This window comes from Scyliorhinus torazame, chromosome 8 (genome assembly GCF_047496885.1).
Source record: "Scyliorhinus torazame isolate Kashiwa2021f chromosome 8, sScyTor2.1, whole genome shotgun sequence".
Lineage (NCBI taxonomy): Eukaryota > Metazoa > Chordata > Chondrichthyes > Carcharhiniformes > Scyliorhinidae > Scyliorhinus > Scyliorhinus torazame.
Window position 1 is genome coordinate 31908454 of NC_092714.1, and position 17240 is coordinate 31925693.

Below are 17240 nucleotides of genomic sequence, written 5' to 3' on the forward strand. Positions count from 1 at the left end.
TTTGCAGCAAACTACCCAGCCTTCAGAACAGTGACCACGACACCACACAACCCTGCCATGGCAACCTCTGCAAGACATGCCAGATCATCGAAATGGGTATCACCATTAGACATGAGAACACCACCCACCAGGTACACGGTACAGACTCATGCGACTCGGCCAACATTGGCTACCTCATACGCTGCAGGAAAGGATGTCCCGAAGCGTAGTACATTGGCGAGACCATGCAGACGCTGCGGCAATGGATGAACGGACATAGCACGACAATCGCCAGGCAGGAATGTTCCCTTCCAGTCGGGGAACACTTGAGCAGTCAAGGGCATTCAGCCTCTGATCTTCAGGTAAGCATTCTCCAAGGCTGCCTTCAGGACGCGCGACAATGCAGAATCGCCGAGCAGAAACTGATAGCCCAGTTCCGCACACATGAGTACGTCCTCAACCAAGTTCTTAGATTCATGTCGCATTACATTCATCCCTCACCATCTAGCCTGGGCTTGCAAAACCCTACCAATTGTCCTGGCTTGAGACAGTTCACACCTCTTGAACCTGGGATTATCCCTCTCTCCAGTCGCTCTGACTGGACCTGTAAAGACTTAATTGCCTGCAAAGACTCACATTCAAAGTATCATCTTGCATAACTGACTTTGTCTACATATTTGTTTCTGGAACCCACCTCTTCATTCACCTGAGGAAGGAGCTGCGCTCCGAAAGCTAGTGATTCAAAACAAACCTGTTGGACTTTAACCTGGTGTCGTAAGACTTCTTACTATTTATTGTATACATCTAATAAGCATTTATCTATATGCAATACATTACATTGAAAAGTATTAAGTTTCATTTGTTGTACATTTTCCCAAGTAAATAACCAAATTAATTTATTTCAAAACCACTTATTGCCATCCTTTATCCCTGCTACTGCTCCTATTTAAATGTCAGTAATAAAAATGTGAGGCATGATTCTCTTGAATTCACTCTTGTTGCTGCCAGTGGGGAATCGGTAGTGTTTCCTGCTGGCACTGGGAGCACTGCTCAGGAGCCATTGAATAGGTCGGGTTTCTGCTGGCCTTGAGGGGCAGACCTAAAACTCACTGACAGGTCCCACTCCTCAGAGCCCGATCTCAGAATAATCTTGCAGCTGCCCCCGTCAACAAGTGAGCAACATCTCTCTGTGGGCTTGCCGAACCCCCCCCCCCCCCCCCCCAGTGTGTGATCAGTGGTGTATTGCTGCCAGAGCTCACCAGAGAGATTTCAAGTTTGATTTCAAGCAGATTTGGACACTCAGTGCGGATCGCCAAACCTGGGCGTTCAAGTGATTAATATTGACAAATGCTGTAAAGTTGCTCAGATCCAATCACAGGCTGGCTCCTCCCCAGATTTGGAGCTGAAAGACTCACTAGTGACCCCTGGGAGACCACAGACACTTTCTGGAGTGGGGCAGGTGTCTATGATTTAGTGAAGCAGTGCTGAAATGTATGGCAGCTGGCAGGAGGATTGCCAGGTAACTCAGCAATTACCAAGGTTGGCAGTGGGCACCAAGCAAGTTGAGCCATGTTGTATAGATATGAGCCTTTTAAATATTTAAGCACTACCACTTCTTAAACTCAAGATAGCGTGGCAAAATACAAGTTCACCCAGTTTTTTTAATTATTGTAATTTAGTTGGGGTTGGGGCCCATGGCATCTGACCCATTTTAAACCAATTCCATTTCCACCAAGAGAGCTTTAAAACCACTTGGATAAGGTGCAGAATTTTGGATAAATTGATGTTTGTGGAGGTTAGAGGAAATTCTCATTTGGTGGACTCAAGGCATGGAGAAGGGTTTCAGCAGTAACGGACTGAAATAGGCTAGAGGTGGGCATTGTTACAGGGAGGGAGTATTATGCAGAGGGTATGCATTTGGTCGTTCAGCTCGTAGTCCAATAGGATACATTGATCAGCCATGTTTGCTGCCAATGACATTTCAGCCAGCGTATAACTACTGACAACACAGTGAAGTGGAAGGTGTCATTAAACGCCAATGCAGGCAAAGCACATTTTGTCAGACTATTTCTTCCAATCCATTATTATTGACAACTCACCTGGATCTTTTGCTGATCGAGCTCAAGTTTCTTTGTGAGGTTTGTTATTTGCCAGTTCAGCTCGTCCCTTTCTCCCAAGTTCTTCTTGTCACAGAGTACCTTCAGCTTTTGCAGAGAGTTCTTTGTTTTCCACAGCTCCGACTCTGCCTCTTTCAGTAGCTTCGAGACGTTACGGTCCTGCTCCTTTGACTTTCGCAGCATTTCTTTCAACATTTGTACCTCGCCCTCGTGCCTGACTAATAGCTGGGGTAGGTTGTTCTGCTCGTGCTCGAACTTGACTAAGGCCTTCATGTGTCGGTACTGGAGCTGTCTGAGCAGTCGGTTTTCCAGCCTGGCATTTTCCAGTTCCCTCTGAAGGTCGCACACCTCATTCTTCAATTCTTTGGTTTTGTGCAGTCTGGCTGACAATATGTGGCGAGTCACTGGATCAAAATCTTGCCCACCTTGGTTCATTTTGGTAAAGTTCTGTGATTTATTCTTAACTACTGTAGATTGATTCAAATGTTGCAGCATTTTGATTGTCGGTTTTGTTTGTGCTTGGGAAGGAAAGAAAAGGCCCTGTAATTATATTGAAGGAATTGAATGATACGAATGATAAATATACATCTACATTAAAAGGTATTATTGTCACCTGATCCATCTCCATTCAACTATGAGTACTGCATAACGCTGTTTAACCATTAACCTGCTACTTATGCATCTGCACCTTCTAATTTTCCAGTAGGAAAGAGGTTGAGGGTAAATGAAAAACAGGCTCAGGGCAAAGTACTCCCCAGCTGTATTATCGAAAGCAAAGAAGGGTTGGGTATCTGCTCTCTGAAAAAAGGATACAATTGTTCTAGTTGTTTGTTTAGGCTCCCATATTTTCGGTTGCCATTTTCATGTATTGCTACGGAAACCATGGCCTGGAGCTCAGTTCAGAACTCCCCAAGCCAGGAAAAGCTGCCATCAGCTGTTCTCCACCAACTAAACCTTGTCCAAAATATATGTTCCCATTTAAGTGAATGAAGCAGCTTCAGGGCACGTACAGGCTGTTCCCATTGGTTTCTGAAGCAATGCCATACGTGAGCAGACACTCTGAAATGCACCACTCCAGGGAAATAAATAACCAAAATAAATATATCTCCTTTCAGGTCACAGCTGTATATTTTCCAGAAGGAATCATTAATGATTAAGAGCAGTGACTTTACTGTTTTTGTCCTTATCCTAGGATTGCTGAGATTAATTGTAAAGTCAAGACTGGGGGTTACCACATGGTGATAAGAAATTAACATAATTAACAGAAGAAAAGCCATCTATAGATACAAAGAATGCTTTACTGAAACTTCAGCACTAAAAGGATTTCAGCCAGATAACTGAATTGCTGTCTGTAATGCTGCAGAAGACGTCACAGCCAGGAGGAGGTAGGTTTCCTGCCACTTCTGGTAGAGATAGGAGGGGGTGAGGTGGGATACTGTGTAGATGGAGTGCTTCGAAGTACTCCCAATCACAGGGGAGGGCAGGAGGGGGTGGCGTGGGGCCTGATCATGTGGGGCCCCCTGATCATGTGGGGTGGGGAACAGATTTGCTTGGTGGTTGGGGGCAGGGCACCTTGGGAAAGCATTTACTCTTCCAAGCAGCAATTCAGCTTGGAAGTCCAGCCGGCCAGCCGTAAAGCTCCAATCTAAAGCACGCATGAAGGTATTTAGAGGAGAAGCCTGCAGCCTGGGAGAAGCCTGCATCCTGGGAGAAGCCTGCAGCCTGGGAGCAAGTTGGTCGTCGTTCCCCCTCTGGCCTCAGTTAATAGCGGAAGTGGGCGGGTTCAAAACTGGTTAGGTTGGGTTCAGATTTCAGATCTTTCACATTTTATCATCCACCCAACACAAACACATCTGACCTAGTTAATCCGTTGCATCTGAGAGTTGTATAGTCTGTATCAAACTTGCATCTGATTGACCCAAATATCATGTTCATGGGGTGGCACAGTGATGCAGTGGTTAGCACTGCTGCCTGACGCCGCCGAGGTCCTGGGGTCGATCCCAGCCCTGGGTCACTGTCCGTGTGGAATTTGCACATTCTCTCCCTGTCTGCGTGGGTCTCAACCCCACAACCCAAAGATGTGTAGGGTGGGTGGAATGGCTATGCTAAATTGCCCCTTAATTGGAAATTTAAAAAAAATCTAACCAAATATCATGTTCATAAAACAACAGCAATTCAAAGCTGAGCAATAGGGGTTGTAACAAATGGCAAGTAGCAGCGTATAAAGAAAGTAGTTAGTCTTGAATTAGCCTCAGGATGCATTTAATAGGAATTTGTATTTCACTGAACTCATGCCTATTCATAGCAGTGTGACTTTGTGATCTTAAAGGAGCAAACTAGATGAACACAGTATTACCTCAGCAGCACAGCAACAGATTTTGTGTTACAGAATGACATCTCCATTGTCTTTAAAATTCTCTGACTTACCGTAACCAACCTCACGGGAGAACCACCGGCGTATAAGATAATAGTCATCCATGCTATTTCTAACTGAACTACAGCAGATTAAACTCCAGTAACATTGAAATGATTACATCACAATTTTCATTTTTCAATGGTGATGTAATTGAGTATAAAATGCTTGGCCAATGCCTAATGTGAAAAATACCACTGCAAAACAAAATAGAAAACCTCTCCCACCTGTGCCACAGTGTGTCACTTATATTAATGCAATGAATGGGTAATTAATGGTTCCTTGAGGTTACAAACTGAATATGCTTTGCTTCCAATGTTTGTGGCATGTTATCATTCACCTCTGAGGTTGCTATTATGTTGATCACTCCACAGAACTCACTGTATATAATTGTAAGTTTTTCCCAAACTTTTCCTTTCCTACGGACCCACATTCTGTACTGTTTCACTGCAACTGGAATCTCTTGTACCACAGAGGGCCATTCTTTTTAACCTCCATTCTTTTCCTGAAGACCCTCACACCTGCTGAGGTAAGATCCATGGGCACCAAAGGCCATGTGATGTTTCAACCTTCCAACATGGGCGTCGGCATTCTAATTGACAATGCTGCACATCACAGAGAGAGACCTGTTCTGATTTGATGGTCACATCTAACCACTTTCCAGAAGAGATCACGAATGATCAAGAGCACCAATTTGGTGGTTTTATCCATGCCTAGCCTAAGGCTGCTAAAATTAATTGTAATACCATAATGGAGCTGCCCTATTACAAAAATAACTAAAATAGTTAGCAGAGGGAAAGCTTGCTATAGATAAATGAAATGCTTATTCGAGACTTGAAAGGTAAAACGGTTAAAGTAAGTCTTTGCCAGAGATGCTCCAGTGTGGCTTAATGACAAATAATGAAGTTAGAAACATTAAGGGATGCTGTCATTTGGAAGACTACTAGATTAATACCCAGAATGGGCATTCTTATAAAGAAAGGTTGGACAGACTAGGCTTGCACCTCCTGATGTTTTAAGAAAAAAAGAATACGAGGTGACTTGATTTAGATTCTGAGGGGTCTCGGCAAGGTGGATGTGGAGAGAATGTCTCCTCTCATCAGAGAGTCTAGAGGTAGGGGCACTGTTTAAAATAAGGGATCGCACATTTAAGACAAATGAGAATTTGTTTCTCAGGGGGACGTGAGTCTTTGGAACTCTCTCCCTCAAAACAGTGGAAGCAGAGTTTTTGAATTTCTTAAGGCAGAGGCAGATAAATTTGAGGGACCGAGGGCCCTACTCCTTATCCTAATTTGTTTGTAGCCTAAAGTCTGTACTTCAGAATTAGATTAAAAATTAGTATCTATTATTTAGACAAAGAAAGGAGCACAAGGTGATATGGCTACATCATATCCTGTGACCAAATGTAGGTGTGTTGTAGAAGACGTATAAAGATTATTGTATTCTTGCGATTTTGATTTTTTTTTTGATTTGATTTATTGTCACGTATCAAAGTACAGTGAAAAGTATTTTTCTGCAGCCGAGGGAAGGTACACAGTACGTACATAGTAGACAAAAAGAATAATCAACAGAGAACATTGACAAACAGTGATTGGTTACAGTGCGGAACAAGGGACCAAACAAAGCAAATACATGAGCAAGAGCAGCATAGGGCATCATGAATAGTGTTCTTACAGGGAACAGATCAGTCCGAGGGGGAGTCGTTCAGGACTCTTGTAGCTGTGGGGAAGAAGCTGTTCCTGAGCGGGATTCTGAGCCCGGGCCAGAGAATCCCCGTGACTGGTGCGAATCGGGTACCGCCGCCCCGACGCCAGCACGCCATTCTCCGCAGAGCGCAGACTCGGCGGCGGAGTGGTTGGCGTGGCGCCGGTTGGGGGCCACACTACGCGGTTGGCCCGCCGATTCTTGGCCCAAGATGGGCCGAGCAGCCGTCGTAAAAACGCCGAGTCCCACCGGCACCATCCACACCTGCTCTCAGCCTGCGGGAACTCGGCGTGGAAGGATTGGGGGGGGGCGGCCTGTGAGGGGGGGGGAGGGGGTATCCGACCCCAGGGGGCGGCCTCTGATGTGGCCTGGCCTGCGATCGGGGCCCACCGATCAACGGGCTGACCTTTCTGGCTGGGGGCCTCCTTTCCTATGCGCCGGCCCCTGTATTTCTGCGCCATGTTGCGTTGGGGCCGGTGCATTGAAGGAAGCCACTGCGCAAGCCAGCGTTGGCGCCGGTGTCACTGCACATGCGTGGATCCCGCGGCGCCCAGTTGACACCGGAATCAACAGCTGGAGCGGCGTGAACCATTCCAGTGCCATGCTGGCCACCTGTAGGGGCCAGAATTGCTGATCCTGAGGCCGTGTTGACGCCGTCGAGAAACGCGACGGCGTTTCCAACGGCGTCAACACTTAGTCTCAGGATCAGAGAATCCCGCCCACTATGTCTGGATGTGTGGGTCTTCAGACTTCTGTATCTTCTGCATGATGGAAGGGTCTGGAAGAAGGCAATGCCTGCGTGGGAAGGGTCTCTGATAATGCTGTCTCCCTTCCTGAGGCAGCGGGAGGTATATACAGAATCAATGTGGCCTTGGGATAGTTTGAATTAAGGAGATCAGAGGTCAATCTAAAGACGTTTGATATTCAACAACGGATTGTCTGCTTCCACGTATTGGCACACATTAATCAGAGTAAGTAAGCAAGGTGAAGAGTGTTATGTTCTGTGTTGTGGCCGTGGTAAAGATGCACACAGAACATCTAGTTCTTTACTGGTAAGATAGATTATTGACAAAATGGACACGTGGAAAGATAACTAAAGAACTATAATACAAATGGTAATGCTACGTGTATTCTCCTGGAGCTACTTCTAATGCGACTGCCCTCTGATACAACGTACTACCAACTGCCGATCTCTGGAGTCATATAGTTGATCCCTGTTGCCAACTGCTAGTCGGAGGTCGTATATCTAACTATATACATTACTATGCATATGCTGTTAGCACAGGGCTAAATCGAGGCTGTTTAGCACAGGGCTAAATCGCTGGCTTTGAAAGCAGAGCAAGGCAGGCCAGCAGCACGGTTCAATTCCCGTAACAGCCTCCCCGAACAGGCGCCGGAATGTGGCGACTAGGGGCTTTTCACAGTAACTTCATTTGAAGCCTACTTGTGACAATAAGCGATTTTTATTTCATATGCATATCACCACATCTCCCTTCCTTTGGAAATGTGAATGTTTTAACAAATATAACTGTGCTCTACTAAACATGATATGCATAACAATTTCAAATGTGTCCCTGTACACAATTCATTACACGTTCAGTCTTGCAGGTTAACAAGTCTTCTTGTTGGTCTCCTGAGCATTGACCAAATTCGTGATCTTGTTTCATTTTTCGAAAGACGGTTTCTTGTCTGGTCTTTGAGTCACCAACTCTTTCAGCCATTTGAAATTCTGCTTCCTACTCCATGTGTGTTCTTGTACATTGGCCTTACTGCCGATGCTCATTTCTTCACTGTTGTAGCTGCTACCCGACCGACAGACTGCATCTTCGACTCTTTTCTTACTATTCCTTCTTTTTTTGAAGAATCAACTCTTTCCTTCTCCTTTTCTTCTTGGCATTAGTACCATCATCCATGAATTTGATACGGTCCACACTCACATCGGTCTGTGCACCCAGAGCATCATTCTTGCTACTCGTCTCGACCAAGGGATTAGCTGTTTCTGGATCTTCTGCTATAAAGGCTTTTTCTGGAGTCTTTGTTGGATTGAGGAGTTTTGATTGATCCATGGTGTTTGCGCTCGAACGTTGTACCATACACCCATCAACTAGTGAAGCATCTAATGTTGGCATACATTTGGACGCGTTTGAAGTTGCAGGCAAGTTTACAACTTCAGGAATGATCTACAAACCCTCGCATTCCAGTATCTTAGCTAGATCAATGTCCTCAAAATTAGGCATTACTTCTTCATCTTGTGTTTTAGCCTCAATTAGTGGCTCATCCTCAGCTGATATAATGATACATGCTTCGTCTTTTGTTGTAGAACTGCACAAAGGTGTATCCATCTGTTCTTGCTGCATGTTTTTTGATGGACCTGCCTCGTGTATTTGGGAATCCACTGCAGGAACCATTCCGTGGGCACAGGGTAATTCATCGTCCTTCTCTGGAGATAATTTCTCAAAAATGGGGATTATTTCTTCAGTTACCGGTTGGCTGTTCGCAGTTGATTTGCTCTCAGCTACTTTGTCTGCTGTTGCAATCTCACATTCAGTCTCTGCACATTCCATCTACGAACTTTCACACTCATCGTTGTCCTGCACAGATTGGATGCTACCTCGTCACTCATGCCAAATGAACTAAACAAACTTTCATAGTCTTCCTATTCTGACTCATCATCTGATTCTTCACTTTCCTCATCGTAAACATTATCATCGTAATCATCGTCATCATAATCATCATCATCGTCTGCAATAGCTTCTCCTGTCACGTTTAATACTGCTCGTGGAATTATGTGTTCATGCAAGAAGTGATCAATTTCAAAGTCAGCAGCGAGACTTGCTGTAGAACCGTGCTCTGGAACTTCAGGAGGACTGAAGAAATTAAAGAAAGAGTCATTTTGTACAGTTTTCGTAACTGCTCTACCAGTGCCCCAACCCTTATGCTTCTGCTTGTTTCAATGGTTTTCAATGTGATGTTTTTTCCTTTCTTCCAGTCAATCTGGCATCCTGTGCATCCCGTGATTTCTGGTTCATCAAAGAAGAAAACGTCTGCCTCATCAGGCCACGACTCCATCTGGTATGTTTTTGTCACTGCTTCATTTGTGAAATACTAATTTGGCTCAAACTTAAGCTCCAGAGTAAAACTCATTGACTGTCCACGCACTGAAATTTTCAACTTTAAATCTTTAAGATAGGCTCATCATGCTTCTGTATCATGTTACTGAGCAAATCCACATTTCTGAAAACTGTCAACCAGAATTCTGGAATTCCTTTTGGCTCCTCCTTTTCTTCATCATTTTTCTCTTCCTCCACCTTGACTTTTTCTTTAATTTCATCTGATAACTCCTCCACTTCATCTCGTTGCCATTTGCGCTCATCCTTTGTCTCAGCGCTGTCTGGAATGTACAGCAACTCAACTAGCTCCAGTGCCTCATACCCTTCCGCTCCAGGTGATATGCCTGTGCACAGTTCTGTACATAGGTAGCACTGTGACCCCCCAACCAGTTGGTGGTGTTAGAGATCTGTGACATGACTCGGGACACCCGCCAAGAAGAAGTAAGTCGTACAAGAAGAGAGTCACACTTAAGGTAGCTCCAGGGGAATTATTAGTAGCCATCGTTTGTATTATAGTTCATCAGTCATCTTTTCCACCTGCTTGTTAAGAAATCACCTTTATAGTTAAACTAAATGTTCCGTGTACATCATTACAACGGTTATATCACAGAACACAACATGGTACCAGGAGTTCAGAATACTAAAAGATAATAACAGAGAAGACCGGACGAAACAGGCTAAAGAACAAAAAGAGAAGATTCTTCCGCTGACATGGTGAACTACAGCTATCTGCAACTCAATGCAACAATGGACTGTGAAGGTGGAGATGGAAGATTTGAAGACACCCCACCAGCTTCAAGACTTAGGTAACATCGATGAAAATTGGCATGTGTTCAAGCAGCAATTTAGACTCTATGTTGCAGCCTTGACCTGCAGGCACAACCTGATGAGAGGTGTAGTGTATTACTGCTCACGATAGCAGGTCCTCAAGGAATAGAAATATACAATACCTTCACCTTTGACAGCGAAGAGGAAAGCAAGAGCTATGGTGAGGTGATAAAGTACTTAGATCAGCATTGCTCTCCGAAGAAAAACCAAACATTTGAACGTTACATATTTTGTACGTGTCGCCAAAAAGCAGGCGAGATTGCTGCACAACAGTTCAGTACGCTCAACCTAAAAACATTTGGCGCCAATTTGGAAGAAGGCGCCAGGGCCATCAGCACTGTGACGCAGTTCAATAAAAAATGTGGTCTCCGTGTGGGTGGCCATTTTAAGTGGCCGACTGAGTCCGCCACCTTATGCTAGCGATGCGGCAATCGTCATGGGCCACGGCAAGTCCAGCATTTGGGAAAGTATATTCCAAGTGTGGTCGCACAAATCATTTTACAAAGCAATGTTTTTTGCATCCTGCAGTGGACCAAACAGGATCAGTCAACACAGTTGATGAGATGTCCCTTGACGAACAGTTTTTCATTGATCTCATTACAAGGACATGATGAGTCCGAAAATAAAAAGTGAAGAAGTCTTACTGACCAATTGTGACAATAATGATGATAAAACTGATACCATCGAAGGCAGATGGACAATTCCAGTGATGCTGAATGACACATTGATATAATGCAAGCTTGACACGGGATCGAGGGCCAACCTTCTCAGTCTGTCCAACTTGCGTGGGCTGCGGGTTAATCTGAAATTTGTCAATCAAACGAGACTTCTGAAAGACTATAAAGGAGATGGCGACGCTTGGTGTATGTGAACTCAAAGCATGGGTACACAACAGAAGTCACATCGTACCATTTTCCATTGTGGACAGGGGATCCGAATCCATCATGGGAGTGGATGCATGTGAGGCCCTGAACATAGTTGAGCGGCTGTACATTCCAGACGGTGCTGCGATGGAGGATCATGGCGACTGGAAACAAGATGGTGCAGCTATCCGCTGAGATGCAAGTGACAGTTAAAGTGGAGTACAATGAAGCAGATGAAGAGATGGAGGATCCAAAGGGAATTCCAGAATTCTGGCTAACAGTCTTCAAAAATGAGGATTTGCTCTGTGACATGATACAGGAGCATGACGAGCCCATTCTCAAGCATCTACAAGATGTATGGGGAAAATCCAGATCCTGGACAGCCGATGAGCATCATTCTGAAGTTCAAGTTTGACCCAAATGAGTGTTTCACAAAAGACGTACTGACAAAAATGTACCAGATGGAGTCGCAGCCTGATGGGTTAGGTTTCTTTCTCTTTGAAATCACGGGCGGCACAGGCTGCCAGATTGACTGGAAGCAAGACAAAAACATCACATTCGCAACCGTTAAAATGAAGAAGCATAAGGGTCGGCCACTGGTAGAATAGTCAGAATACCTACCGAGTGACACTTTCTTCAATTTCTTCAGTCCTCCTGAAATTCCAGAGCATGGAGAGTTGGATGAAGGTTCTGCAGCAAGACTCGCTGTGGACTTGGAAATTGGTTTCTTCTTGCACAAACACATAATTCCACGAGCAGTCTTATACTTCACAGAAGACGCTATTCCAGGTGATGATGATGATTCTGATGATGATTACTACGATGTTCATTACGACGATCATGATTACGATGAGGAAAGTGAAGACCCAGATGATGTACTAGATGAGGACGACCATGAAATGCTATTCAGGTGGTTTAGCGGGAGTGATGAGGTGGTCACAAGGGAGGCCCAGTCTGCGCAAAATGTGAAAGCTCTGTAATGGCGTACTCAGAGGCTGAAACTGGGATTGCAGTAGCAGACACATCAGGTGACAGCAACTCAACTGCGAACAGACTGATAACTAATTCATTTAGTAGCCATCGTCTATTATAGTTCATCAGCTATCTTTTCCATGTGCTTGATAATAAATCACAAAAGCTCCTATGATGGACTCTTGTTCAGTGTCCACAATGGAAAATGGTATGGTGTGAACTCTGTTGTGTACCCATGCTTTGAGCTCACATGGCCTAACGTCGCAATCTCATTCACACTGTAGCCTTTCAGTAGTCTTGTTTGACATATGACTTTCGGTTTAACTTGCAGCCCGTTCAAATCTGACAGACTGATAAGGTTGGCCGTTGCTCACATGTCGAGCTTGCATTTGATTAATGTGCCATTCACCATCAATGGAATTGTCCATCTGTCTTGCATGGTATTAGCATCACCATCATTATTGCTGCAACTGGTAAGTAAAACATCTTCACTTTGCATGCTAGTCGAAATCATATGAACAAAAAGCAGGTCTTCGATGCACATCCTGTCAATCACGTTAACACCCCTGGTACCATGTTATGTTCTGTGTTGTTGCCGTGGTAAAGATGCATACAGAACATCTAGTTCTTTACTAGTAAGATAGTTTATTGACAAAATGAACACGTGGAAAGATAATAAAAGAACTATAATACAAACGGTAACAATAAATGAGTTCTCCTGGAGCTATTTATAACGCTCCTGTCCTCAGACACGACTTACTACCAATTGCTGATCTCTGAAGTCACATGGTGGATCCCAGTTGCCACCTGCTGGTCGGAGGTTGTATATCTTTTTTTTTCTATAAATTTAGAGTACCCAATTCATTTTTTTTCCAATTAAGGGGCAATTTGGTGCGGCCAATCCACCTACCCTGCACATCTTTTGGGTTGTGAGGGCGAGACCCACGCAAACATGGGGAGAATGTGCAAACTCCACACAGACAGTGACCCAGAGCTGGGACCTCGGCGCCGTGAGACAGCAGGGCTAACCCACTGGGCCATCGTGCTGCCCTGGAGGTTGTATATCTAACTATATACATTACTTTGCATACGCATATCACCACAAAGAGGCAGAGGTTGAACTTTGTATTTCTTAATAAAGTATAAAAGTTGTTGAAACTTGATACTCAGACTTATCCTAAAGCACGGGTTATTGGACTGTGAGCATTAACATATTTGGCCCCTTGAGCCTGCTCCGCCATTCAATAAGATCATGGCTGATCTGCATGCATTTCAAATTCCACATTGCCATTTACCCCCAATAACCTTTGATTATCTTGCCGAACAAGAATACATCTACCTCCGCCTTAAACATATTTAATGACCCTGCCTCTACCGTCTCCTGAGGCAGAGGGTTCCAACATTGAACAACCCTCTGAGGGAAAACATTTCTGCTCATCTCTGTCCGAAAAGGACAACCCCCAAATTTAAAACAGTGCCCCATGGTGCTGGATTCATTCACAAGAGGAAATATCCTTTCCATGTCCAACTTGTCAATACTTATATCCTTCAATTTTATATATTTGAAAGAACTCAATTTCATACTCCTACTACCAACCGCCCCCAACTTCCTAGCTCCTCCGCATGCTTCCTAACAACATCTTCTTTGTAGAAAATTTGGGACATTGAGGCCCAGTACATTGTGCCTGCCAATTCCCAATTTAGATCAACTACAGGATCAACTGAGCAACTCAGCAGATCCAGGATATTCAATCCATTTTGTCTGCAAGGGTGGGGTACAAATTGTTTTTCTTACCTATTTCATTCCGAATGGTACTAGCAGAGATAACTATTTCAATATGCACAGGGTTAGGACACTGCAACTGCATTCTCCCAACTGTCATCACAGAGGGTGATGGATGGCTGCCAGTGTCCATTGATGTACCACAGGGATCTGTGCTGGGTCCCCTATTGTTTGCCATTGATATAAACAACGTAGATGACTATTGGGGGGTGTAGGGTCAGCAAGTTTGTGGACGACACAAAGATTGGCTGGGTGGTTAACAGTGAGGTTGAGTGTCTTGGGTTACAGGAAGATATAGACGGGATGGTCAAATGGGCAGAAAAGTGGCAGATGGAATTTAACCCTGAAAAGTGTGAGGTGATGCACTTTGGAAAGAATGATGTGATAAAGAAGTAATCAATGAATGACTTGGCACTGGGAAGTTAGAGGAACAAAGGGACCTTGGAGTGTTTGTTCATAGATCTCTAAAGGCAGAAAAGCAGGTTAATAGGATAGTGAAAAAGGCATATAGGACACCTGCCTTTATCAATCGAGGCATAGATTACAAAAGCAGGGAGGTCATGTTGGAGTTGTATAGAACTTTGGTGGGGCCACAGCTGAGGTGCTGTGTGCAATTCTGGTCACCACATTATTGGAAGGATGTGATTGCACTGGAAGGGCTGCAAATAATATTCACCAGGATATTGCTCGGGATGGAACATTTAAGTTATGTAAAGAGGTTGGATCGGCTTGGGTTGTTTTCCCTGGAGGAGAGAAGACTGAGGCGTGACCTGATTGAGGTGTACAAGATTATGAGGGCATGGACAAGGTGGATACGGAGCAGCTGTTCCCTTAGTTGAAGGGTCAGTTACGAGGGGACACAAGTTCAAGGTCAGAGACAGGAGGTTTAAGGGGGGATTTGAGGAAAAACCTTTTTACCCAGAGGGTGGAATGCACTGCCTGGGAGAGTGGTAGAAGCGGGTTACCTCACATCATTTAAAATGTACCCGGATGAGCACTTTGCACGTCACAATATTCAAGGCTATGGGCCAAGTGCTGGCAAATGGGATTAGGTAGGCAGGTCAGATGACTTTCATGCATAGGTGCAGACTTGATGGGCAGGAGGGCTTCTTCTTCACTGTATTATTCTGTGATTCTCTGAACTGCCTTACACACACAGCATGCAGTCTAGTGAATGCTATGGATGGGACTAGCTGGGTTACAAGTGTGCTGGAACAGTCAACCACCTGTTGATATTTTTCTGCCTCGCTCTCTTGCAAAGTATTTGGCCTATTTTGGCAGATCTAAGCCAAAGTCAGGAACTCACATTAGAGAAATCTCTGGTTTTGCTGTCCCAATTTGTTAAACTGCTACATTGGCGTCCTCCATCACTGACATGCTTTCTGAATAACTCCTTGAGATGTCATTGTTTCTAATTTGAGTAATCTTACAGCATTAATGTTAATGAGTGGGGAAAAGTAATTTACCTCTTTTCTGATGGCTTTGATTATTGTTTTTCGTAGTACTTTCTTTTTTTATTGCTCGGTGTTCACTTTTGACACTCCCTTTGAATGACTCTACAATACTGCTGTTATCTTCAAAATCCTCAGAGTACTCGCTGCATGCACTATTTCTTTGACACTTGTTGCTTTTGGTGGTGTTCTTTGTGTTATTACTGGAAATGCTACTGCTTGAAGTTGAGTCACCCCTGCGCCTTCTTGGGGAATGATCTGAGAAACTGTCTTGCAAACTCTTTTCACTGGCCATGATCAAGAATGTAACCTCTTTGCATCTTTGTGAGTCCACGGGTGTTCACATTGGACCAGTGATTGATGTCAAACCATCTATAACGAGTGTTTTTCTGCAAGGTATAGTATCATTGGTAGCTTCTGTCGAGATTAAAAAAAGATGTTACAAATATTGGAGGTCAGAAATGAGAAAATCCTAAAGAAATACAGCGTGCGCGATTTAACAAAATGAAACAAAGTGTTGTGTCGAGCGCGTTTAGCCGGGTGTTTCCCGCCGCCTGCGGTGCTGAGAAAACCCCTGCTATTAAAGGGACTCTGCTTCATTCTGGGGCCATGATGAGGAAGGCCCCACCGAAGCCACACTCAGTCCATTTCCTGCACTGAGGAGTTCTGCTAGCCTTGTCCCCCGGTCCTGGGACAGAGTCAGGCATCTTCCTGAACTTCCTCTTCAGTCCCACTACAGCTCCTGTCGCTGCAGGTACTGGATAGTTGCCAGCCAATCAGATTGACCAGCAGCTCTCTAAGGTGGAGGTCTCACCTGCTCAATTGATGCTCGCCAGCGCATACATTGGCTATGGGGCATTCCACGTCAGCGGACATGTGTTCCCCACTGGCTCTTCAGATGGTGAGAATGGAAACCCCACCATCCAAAAAATTCAGACCTTGGTCTGTTCAAAGATTTGTTTGAGTGTTGAAATCTTTGGGTTCTCCACTTGTTTCCAATAACATTTTCCCTTCATATCTCCTACAACTGTGCCCCGGTTGTACACTCCCATTTTAACACAAGCATCACTGGTACCTTAACCTTAGCCACCACGGCAGATCTCTCCTGGTTCTAATGTTTTTTTCATTCTGGAGTCACGTGTCTAGAGCTCTCTCTCTCACCTCTCAGTTTGGCTATTTTCAGAAGTCCAATGACTATCAGTAGCATCCTTCTACACACTCCATGAAAACCCAACCCTTCTGGTTCTTTTCGCTGGTGCACAAATCTTACTCAAGGATAGACGTCTTTCTCTGAGGCTGGAGGGGTCCTCAGTTTGGGCACCGATTTGTGGAAATCATCGGTTTGTCCCGGCAAGGCTGGATGGGGGACTTCAGGGGTTTCATCGCGCGGGGATTGAGGGTTTGGGGATCTGTTCATTGATGGCGGCTTTCCGAGCTTGGAGAAGTAATTTGAGCTGCCCATCAGGAATGGGTTCCGGTATTTAAAAGTGAGAGACTTTGTTCGGAGGCAGGCACCATCCTTTCCTCACCTGCCGCCCCTGGGGCTACAGGACAAGGTGCTGTCAAGAACAGGGGTAGGGGAGGGGAAAAGGTCAGAAATTTATAAGGAGCTGATGGATTGGGATAGAGCCCCGATAGGGATAGTGAAGCATAAGTGGGGGGAAGAGTTGGGTAGGGAGTTTGAGGCTGGGCTGTGGGAGGAGGCCCTGAGGAGGGTGAATTTCATCCTTGTTGTGCGCTAGGCTTAGCCTTATCCAGTTTAAGGTGGTCCACAGGGCACATATGACTGGCCAGAATGAGCAGGTTTTTTGAAGGAGTGGAAGACCGGTGTGGGCGGTGTGCGGGTGGGCCAGCGAATCAAGTCCACATGTTTTGGGCATGTCTGAAGCTTGGGTGATTCTGGCAGGGGTTTGCCCACGTTATGTCGGAGGTTCTGAAGGTGAAGGTGGTCCCGAGTCCAGAGTGGCGATCTTTGGAATGTCAGAAGACCCGGAAGTCCGGGGCCGAGAGAGGTCGATGT

At 45.0% G+C, this 17240-nt stretch overlaps 1 protein-coding gene across 6 annotated transcripts in view; it reads right to left on the reverse strand.

Moving 5' to 3' along the window:
- The window catches only part of LOC140427720 (lebercilin-like protein), a 162973-nt gene that overhangs the window by 115754 nt on the left and 29979 nt on the right, over positions 1-17240 (reverse strand). For 4 of the 6 annotated variants that reach the window (XM_072513261.1, XM_072513259.1, XM_072513260.1 and 1 more), the window contains exons 2-3: positions 15236-15637; positions 2079-2614 (exon numbers count right to left, since the gene is read on the reverse strand). In XM_072513261.1, coding sequence (XP_072369362.1) covers positions 2079-2614; positions 15236-15515 — 816 coding nt within the window. In that variant the 5' untranslated portion in view covers positions 15516-15637. Of the gene's footprint in view, positions 1-2078; positions 2637-4523; positions 4552-15235; positions 15638-17240 lie in introns of those variants that run through there. The other 2 variants (XM_072513262.1, XM_072513263.1) reach the window with 2 other exon arrangements.